Here is a 9,579-nt window from a genome sequence, read left to right as displayed (position 1 = left end):
CCGCAACGGAAGAGGCCACAACAGTGAGAGGCCCGCATACCGCAAAAAAAAAAAAAAAAAAAAAAAAAAAGAGTAGTAGTATGGATTCTAGTAAACTCAGTTCCCTCCTACCAAATTTGGGGCACCTTTACTGAATCCCAAATGGATAGTACTATCTGAAATCACATCAATTATTTCCCCCAAGGCATCCCACCTCCTGAAAAAGGGATCATCCTAAGATCATAATTTACGACAATTCACTAACTTACCTTGAGTGAGTCTATACGTAATACCCCTAATGTTGTATTGTGATGCTCTCTCCAGGGATTTTTGGAAAATCCACTGAATATGATCAGGATCATCGCCATCTAATGGAACCCCTTCTGTCAGAGGAGAAGAAAAGGAAGGGAAGACAGAAACATGTAAACATAAATCAACTTACTTTTAATGTAATTATCTAATAAATAATATAGACAAACATTTTATGTAATTCTGGATTATGAAATTAGGTTTATTACCTCCAAAAGGCTGCTCCTTAGGCCACTGCAATATCCTTACGTATTCAATACAGTGTTCTGGTAGCCTGGGCATCGACGCAATGGTGCACATAGGAAAATTAACCTAAAACCACAGTTTGTGTTTTTTAGTGGATTTTAAACAAGAAATTACTTTAAAATGTAACTTCTAGTTATGATCTAGTTTGTAACACTTCCTTATAATTCATCTTAGCCTTCCACTTACAGCAATAAAACATTTTATACCATTAAGAATGCTTCTGAAACTAACACAGAGGATCTGAGTCACATCACTTAAGTTGATCTGCCTAAAAAAACAGGTTTGCCCTATATTTACAAAGTATATAAATTTAAGCTTTGCTAGAACATGGGAAGGAAAGGGCTGAACAAATTCTCAAATACGAGTACTCTATTATGTTTACCTAATATTCAAATCTGAAGATACCAAATTAGGCAAAATAAAAGCAAATTCACAAAAAAAAAAGAAAAACAAATTCAGAGTTAAATCAATTCCAAGTAGATACTAATAAAGTTATTTATATTTATAAATCAAAATTCTAAATGCCCTTTAAAGTGGGTATGTAAATTAAAGAGCCCCATCTTTAGAAATATCATTCTTATCCCTGGTATCTTTATCTCCCTGAAACAATACAGGCAAAGACCAAAGAAAATAGATTACAGCTCTATCCCAACATATAACTTTGTAATGGATCTCTTGATCTTTACTCTCCAAATAAAAAAATAATACTAACGAATTATGAGAACAGTATCAAAATGATGATATTCAGTCTATCTTTCCTCAAACAGAGCAAAATTTCATATTTTATCATCTTTCTTCTTAGCATGACTTTTAAAATATGGTTACCCCTAATTAAAAATCCGAGGGCTTCCCTGGTGGCACAGTGGACCCCTAATTAAAAATCTTAGGGCTTCCTGGTGGCACAGTGGTTAAGAATCCGCCTGCCAATGCAGGGGACACGGGCTCGAGCCCTGGTCCGGGAAGATCCCACGTGCCGCAGAGCAACTAAGCCCATGCACCACAACTACTGAGCCTGCGCTCTAGAGCCCGTGAGCCACAACTACTGAGCCCGCGTGCCACAACTACTGAAGCCCACGCGCCTAGAGCCCGTGCTCTGCAACGAGAAGCCACCGCAATGAGAAGCCCGCGCACCGCAATGAAGAGCAGCCCCCACTCGGGACAACTAGAGAAAGCCCGTGCGCAGCAACAAAGACCCAATGCAGCCAAAAATAAATAAATTTTTTTAAAAAATCCTAAATATTGACTAGTCTTAATTCAACCCTTATTCTACCCCAAGATACTATAAAACAGATGTGGGTGCTTTTGTGATTACCTGTGGTGGGTACAGCTCCAGTGTGCATTCAACACAAGCAGTCATTCCAGGCAGAATCACCCGGGCATTTCCTTTAAAACCTTCTGTCCCCCCATCTATCAAAGGGACAATGGAGCTTGGATCTAATACACCATCTTCATAATTTAGAAGAGATATCTAGGAAAATTATTTGAAGGGCTTATAAGGAGAGGGGGATAAGAATTCAAAAAAAGGGAAATGCTATCTAGTAATTCTGTAAGTCAATCACATTACTGAGTAATAATATAACAAACCAAGGGATTACATTAGTAGCAATTTACATCCCCACCTGAAAATTAATGACTGGCAATAAATAGTGAACTACACCTATTACTGAAAATTGAATAAACTCTGATTTTTAAAAAATATGACACAAAAGTCTCATTTTTAGTACGTTAAGAGCAGCAGGAAGAACTTCAGAGAACTGTAAAAACACTAACTCTTTACCAGCATGCCATTTATCCATCTTCTGGCTATGACAGAATCCAGTCCACATACAATTATATGAAATTCTACGAGAAAAAAAATGCAAGTTAAGTTTCTTAAAATGCTGCTGCACAAAATAATTCACAATTTCTAAGAAACAAACAAAAAACCATTTTTCATTATAAAACAAACACACACAGCTTCTAGTCCTTGAGTAATCCTTACTCAAGACAGCATGTAAAAATGCACCTAATGGTGCCAACTAAGAATTAAAACGGTGCCATCCTCTTTTCAGTCAACAACGTTCCTGAAAAGCTAACACGAAGAAATGAAAGCAAATAAAGAAATAGCCTTCAAATAGCTAGCAATCTTCAGACAGATAGCAACTAAAAAATAATAAGAATTTAGTGAGAATTTAATTTCAAGTGGAAAACTTACGTCGATAGAAAGTGTCATTAAAATCCTGAATCTTGTTGAAATGTCTGAACATAAGTAAAGGAACTTAAGCTGCTAAATTTTTAACTTGTAAAATGAATTCAACAATTCCATAAGGATCAAATTATAAATGTATATTTAAAACAAGACATAACTCATCAATGTTCAAAGCAGGGGAATTCAAGGAATCTGACAAAATGAACACAATCCCATCCCATGAAATACCTTTTTTTCTAAACACTACTCTCCCGTAACCACAGAGAGTAGTTTATCTTATCTCCACACCTCCATATCATTATAACTGTGTCTCTGTTATACTTTCTACTCTGCTTAAGTTCTTATATAAAACCATAAGCCTTGGGAAAACAGAATGTGTACCTTCAACCACCAGCACCAAGCAGAGAGGCAATAAACATTTGTTTAGTGAAGGGAACAGGCACATGATAGTTCCCCATTTAGAAAGGGGATTTTAGAAGTTAATTTACTGCACAAATTAACACATTGTACACCTTAAGTCTATACAGTGTTGCATGTCAGATAGAGTCAGTTTTTTAAAAAGTTACTGCAAAGCTAATTTTTAGAAAACATGCTTCCAATAGCTTTTTCAGGTGCTAATGATTTATTATTGGTTTTTTTCCCTTGGAGGTGGGGAGAGATGAATTTTCTTCCTCTCTCATTTAACTCGTTTTCCAAGACTCTCTTTTTACCCAGCCCACACCATATCTGCAGGCTTCCCCAGCCTGGAGGGTGCCAAGGGAACCCCATTCAAAATTGGCTGTGGGTGTGAATCATAGTAGTTAACATCTGAACAGCATATATATGCCAAAAAAAATTTTTTTAATTGTTCAAATGAAGCAAATTTGTTTAGTAACATATAAATTACACTCCCCTAAAACAAATCATGCGCTACATGTTTTAGAAAGCAAAATGGAGAAAAGAGGGCCAATACATATATTTGCCCTAGATTTTTTTATTCTGGCCTACAAATAAAGTTATAAAAAATACATTCAATTCTAGCCCTCACCCACTCAGACCTCTATTCCTTTTGAAGGCCAGGCAAACAAGAGGCATTTCTTGCTGCAGCTGCAGCAAGAAAAGCTAGAAAAGGTCAAAAGAGAACCAGAGCAAACACTGAAAGAACAAAGATAGGAGACGCAGGAGCCAGACCAAGAAATCCCACCTCCTGGATTTCTACAAGATACCCAGTTTCCCACATCTTAATAAGGGGGGTAGACAAAGAGTGTGCACACTTTTTCCCCCCTCTTTCTCCCTATAAGGACCTGAACTTGCAGTTTTAAACCTTTTATTTTTGCAAAGATAGTACACAGGTGTCCCATATTTCTTTCACCTGGTTTCCCCCAACAGTTACATCGTATATAACTATAGTACAATATCAGAACCACAAATATGACACAGGTACAATGTGTGTGTAAAGTTCTGTCATTTAAACACATGTAGATATGTGTAACCACCACAATTAAGATAAACAACTATACCATCACCAAAAATATCTCCCTCCTGCTACCCCTTTATAGTCACACCTATCCCTTCCACCACGCCTAATCCCTGGCAATCACTAGTTTGTTCTCCATCTCCATAATTTTGTCATTTGAAGAAGGCTATAAAAATGCAATCATACAATATATGACGTTTTAAGATTGGCATTTTTCATTCAGCATAATGCTCTTGATATCCAACCAAGTTCTATTTCATTAGTTAGTTCTTTTTTACTGCTCAGTATTACTGTACTGAGTACAATAATTGTATATTGTATATACGGTATTAACTGTACCACAGTTTAACAGTTCACCTATAGACAGATGTTTGGGTTGTTCCCAGTTTTTGGCTACTGCAAATATAGCTGCTATGAACATCTCAGAACAAGTTTTTACGTAGACATAGTACTCATTTCTCTAGGGTAAATGCCCAGGAATGAGTGTTGAGTCGTATGTAAAGTACATATTCAAATTTTTAAGAAATAGCCAAACTATTTTCCAGACGGCTATACCATTTTATATTTCCCACCAGCAATGTACAAGTAATCCAGTTTTTCTGTATCTCTGCCAGCATTTATTATTATTTTTTATTTCAGCTACCCTAATAGGTGTGTAGTAATATCTCACTGTGATCATAATTTGGATTTCTTACAGCTAGTGATACTGAACATCTTTCATGTGCTTTTTGTTATCTCTTTTAGCAAAATATCTCTTCATATTTTTTGTCCATTTTCTATTTGCACTGTTTATTTTTTACTTTTGAGTTATGAAAGTTCTTTATATATTCTTGATGAGTCCTTTGTCAGATAACTACTTCCTAAGTATTTCCCAGTGTGTAGCTTATCTGTTCATCCTCTTAACAAGATCCTTCACAGAGTAAAAGTTCTTAATTTTGATGACGTTCAATTTACCATTTTTTTTCTTTTATGGATCATGTTTTAATGTGGTCTAAGGACTCTTCATCAAGCCCTACGTCCCAAAGATTTTTCTCCTACGTTATCTTCCAAAGTTCTGCAGTTTTACATTTTATACTTAAACCTATGATCCATTTTATTTTTGTAATTTTGATGTTTGAGATTCATTTTTTTGCCACCAGAATTTAGTGAAGAGATTATCCTTCCTCCAGTGAATTGTTTTTGCACCTTTATCGAGTATAAATTAGCACATGGCTAATTTGGGTTAGGGTTAGGGTTAGGGTTAATATGGCTAATAGCCATATTAGCACATGGCTATTTCTGGTTTCTCTATTCTGTTCTGCTGATCTGTGCCAATCTCTCTGGCAATACTACACAGTCTTGATTATTGTAGTTATATAATAACTCTTGAAATTGGCTAGTGATTCCTCCGACTTTATTCTTTCTCAGTATTATCTTAGGTGTGCCTTAGCCCTTCTCTATGAATTTTAGAATAATCCCATCTGGAGAAACAAAAAAAATTGCAGGAATTTTGATAGAAATTATGTTAAACTTGTATACAAATTTGGGAAGAAGTGACATCTTTAGTATGCTGAAGCATCCAATTCCTGAACACGGAGTATCTTTCCATTATTTAGATCTCCTTTGATTTCTTTCATTAGCATTTTGCAGTATTCAGCATACAAGACCCATACTTATTTTGTTAAGTTTACACCTATGTATTTCTCCTTTTTTTGAGTGGTTGTAAATGGCACTGTATTTTAAATTTCACTTTCCATGTGTTCCCTGCTAGTACAGAGAAATACAACTGATTTTTGTATGTTGATTTTTGTATCCTGTGGTATTTCCAACATAACAAATCCCATTTCCTAAATTTCTATAAAATACTAAAAGTTCCCTGGATCTAAAGGTATGGGAATCAACAAAGTGTGAACAGCCCTTTTTTAAAACATATTTCTTATAAAAATATATTTACTCTGACACACCTCCCATTTAACTAATAATATACTGACTCCTTACTTTGCCTGCTGTGGTAAGGCGACACAAAGATTAATGGGGGGCTTCCCTGGTGGTGCAGTGGTTAAGAAACCGCCTGCCAATGCAGGGGACACAAGTTCGAGCCCTGGTCCAGGAAGATCCCACATGCTGCGGAGCAGCTGGGCCCATGTGCCACAACCGCCGAGCCTGTGCTCTAGAGCCCGTGAGCCACAACTACTGAAGCCCGCGAGCCTAGAGCCCGTGCTCCGCAGTGGGAGAGGCCACCGCAATGAGGAGTCTGCGCACCACAGCGAGGAGTGGCCCCTGCTCACCGCAACTAGAGAAAGCCTGCGTGCAGCAATGAAGACCCAATGCGGCCAAAAGTAAATAATAAAATCAAATAAATAAATTCATTTAAAAAAAAGATTAATGGGATCCAGCCTATAAACTCAGAGTCTAGTAGAGGAGATATGCAACTGAAACTGAAATTAAGGGCAATAAGGCAAAATAAATGATGGCACTGCCTACATTTATAAAATTTATATAACCTTAAAAAGAAAAGATTAGTAGGACATTAAACTAAGTGTTACCAGCAGGTATCACAGTAATAAGTTTACTGCGCTGCTTATTTTCCTTTTGCTTATCTGTATTCTCTATATTAAACATCTCTTATATAATGATAATAATAATAATAAAAAGCTTCAAAAAGTTAAGTATTAAGTAACTTATTTGTCAAAAGGATACGGAACTACATTGCAATTAGGAACTCTGTCATTTAGAAATTCTGCAGCAACTTCAGCCTTAGGTCTTCCAACATCTTTAGGCCTACAGGAAAAATTATATTTAAATTATCATTCACGATATAAATCTCTATTATCTACATACTCTACTTTCACACATAAGAATATCCACGGTGAGTTTATTTGGAGGCTATTTAGAGGAATATTTTTACCTAAGTATTTCTGGTGAAAAATTAGTCATTCAACACTAAATGTCAACCCTGGACACAAGTTCGAGCCCTGGTCCAGGAAGATCCCACATGCTGCGGAGCAGCTGGGCCCATGTGCCACAACCGCCGAGCCTGTGCTCTAGAGCCCGTGAGCCACAACTACTGAAGCCCGCGAGCCTAGAGCCCGTGCTCCGCAGTGGGAGAGGCCACCGCAATGAGGAGTCTGCGCACCACAGCGAGGAGTGGCCCCTGCTCACCGCAACTAGAGAAAGCCTGCGTGCAGCAATGAAGACCCAATGCGGCCAAAAGTAAATAATAAAATCAAATAAATAAATTCATTTAAAAAAAAGATTAATGGGATCCAGCCTATAAACTCAGAGTCTAGTAGAGGAGATATGCAACTGAAACTGAAATTAAGGGCAATAAGGCAAAATAAATGATGGCACTGCCTACATTTATAAAATTTATATAACCTTAAAAAGAAAAGATTAGTAGGACATTAAACTAAGTGTTACCAGCAGGTATCACAGTAATAAGTTTACTGCGCTGCTTATTTTCCTTTTGCTTATCTGTATTCTCTATATTAAACATCTCTTATATAATGATAATAATAATAATAAAAAGCTTCAAAAAGTTAAGTATTAAGTAACTTATTTGTCAAAAGGATACGGAACTACATTGCAATTAGGAACTCTGTCATTTAGAAATTCTGCAGCAACTTCAGCCTTAGGTCTTCCAACATCTTTAGGCCTACAGGAAAAATTATATTTAAATTATCATTCACGATATAAATCTAGATTATCTACATAATCTACTTTCACACATAAGAATATCCACGGTGAGTTTATTTGGAGGCTATTTAGAGGAATATTTTTACCTAAGTATTTCTGGTGAAAAATTAGTCATTCAACACTAAATGTCAACCCTTGTTGATATTCCAAATTAAGTATTTACAAGTATTGGCAAGTCTAGTTAAGTATTTAAGTAAAAATATAAACAGTGCTTTTTTTTTTTTTAAGGTAAAGCATAATAACAGCATGTTTCCTAGCCACTTCTCACTGCTGTGTTTCCCAATGTAAAAAATTATCCCAGGGCTTCCCTGGTGGCGCAGTGGTTGAGAGTCCGCCTGCCGATGTAGGGGACACGGGTTCGTGCCCCGGTCTGGGAAGATCCCACATGCCGCGGAGCAGCTGGGCCCGTGAGCCACGGCCGCTGAGCGTGCGCTGAGCGTGCGCGTCCGGAGGCTGTGCTCCGCAACGGGAGAGGCCACAACAGTGAGAGGCCTGCATACCACATTAAAAAAAAAAATTTTTTTTTCTTTATCTGTGCAGTGAGAGGCCTGCATACCGCAAAAAAAAAAAAAAAAAAATTATCCCAAATCCAGAGATTTCCAAGTATTTGCCCTAAACCCCAGGACTTCAAGGTGTTACTATGCAGGTCTTGGCTGAAATAAATTCGAGGAGTCCTAGGGATGCAAGAACGTTCATTTATCCCCTTCTTCCCATGTGTGCTGATTAAGTAGTAACTTTTGTGTCCCATAAGAAGCCATAACCATGTTTTTGAAGGAATAATTCCAAAGGTATTATCTAAAATTGCAAATGTTACCAATATTTTCAAGAAGGTAAAAATTAAAAAACCTCAAAAGGTCACTCCTAGATAATAACCATAGCTACAGACAGGAAAGGACAGGAATTCTCTCTTCTAACCTCAGTACAAACGGTATTTTCTTTCCTAATATTTCCTCATTCTCCTCATAGAAACAAATCACTCCCTCATGTATACATAACAAGTTCTTCACTACTACGTTTTCCACAACATATTTTTGGTTATATACATAGGTCTACCATACTAGACTATGAACAACTGAAAGAAAGTTACCGTATTCTTACGTCTTTGTACTCCCTCCTACTAAGCACAGAGTAAACACTTTAAAAATAAACGAATATTAAAAAATCAATGTCCTTAATAGAAATCATATTTTATTTAAAATTGGAATTTTAAAAAAAATGCTTTAACAGGTCAATTTTCTCCTCTCTAATAAAGCAGTATGCTTTTTTGACTCAAAACTTCTGATAAGAGTTTTATTCTGACTTTGTCCTAACTTGCAATAGAAGCGGCTCTAGCATAAGTCAAGCAACTTGATTTCAGTACTGAATTCAACTACTCTGGACAGAGCTGTTTAGGTATGTAAAGATGATAAAATAGAGTTTCAAGAATCTTTTAGGTCATGCATTGTATGTGCTTTCATAATAGATCCCAAATAAAAGAACTCCTAGATGGTTTCTGAGGGAACTGCTACTTTATCATTCCAGAATTAGGGGATTAGATTGCTCCACCTAAAAACTGCACTTTGAGCAAAATGGCCTTTTATATACATCATCCTTGCAGGACACTGTGGCCTAATTACCTAACCTAGAAAACAAGTACCTACCCTGGGGTTTGCTCTGAGATTAAAAGAGGTAATATAGATAAAGAGCTTAGAAAGTACTTACTATATCCTAAGCACTCCACAAATGT

The 9,579-nt window shown here is 36.7% G+C and overlaps 1 protein-coding gene across 5 annotated transcripts in view; it reads right to left on the bottom strand.

Moving 5' to 3' along the window:
* Window positions 1–9,579, bottom strand: part of UBA3 (ubiquitin like modifier activating enzyme 3) — a 30,777-nt gene that overhangs the window by 7,385 nt on the left and 13,813 nt on the right. For 3 of the 5 annotated variants that reach the window (XM_024124160.2, XM_055079937.1, XM_055079938.1), the window contains 4 exons: window positions 2,312–2,376; window positions 1,847–1,941; window positions 498–600; window positions 249–362 (listed from right to left, as the gene is read on the bottom strand). In XM_024124160.2, the coding sequence (XP_023979928.1) occupies window positions 249–362; window positions 498–600; window positions 1,847–1,941; window positions 2,312–2,376 (377 nt within the window). Of the gene's footprint in view, window positions 1–248; window positions 363–497; window positions 601–1,846; window positions 2,003–2,311; window positions 2,377–2,728; window positions 2,773–7,731; window positions 7,813–9,579 lie in introns of all 5 variants that reach the window. The other 2 variants (XM_024124157.3, XM_024124159.3) reach the window with 1 other exon arrangement.

This window comes from Physeter macrocephalus, chromosome 18 (assembly GCF_002837175.3).
Source record: "Physeter macrocephalus isolate SW-GA chromosome 18, ASM283717v5, whole genome shotgun sequence".
In the NCBI taxonomy this organism is placed as follows: Eukaryota; Metazoa; Chordata; class Mammalia; order Artiodactyla; family Physeteridae; genus Physeter; species Physeter macrocephalus.
The sequence above is the reverse complement of the archived record's forward strand: the minus strand, read 5'-3'. Positions and strand labels throughout refer to the sequence as shown.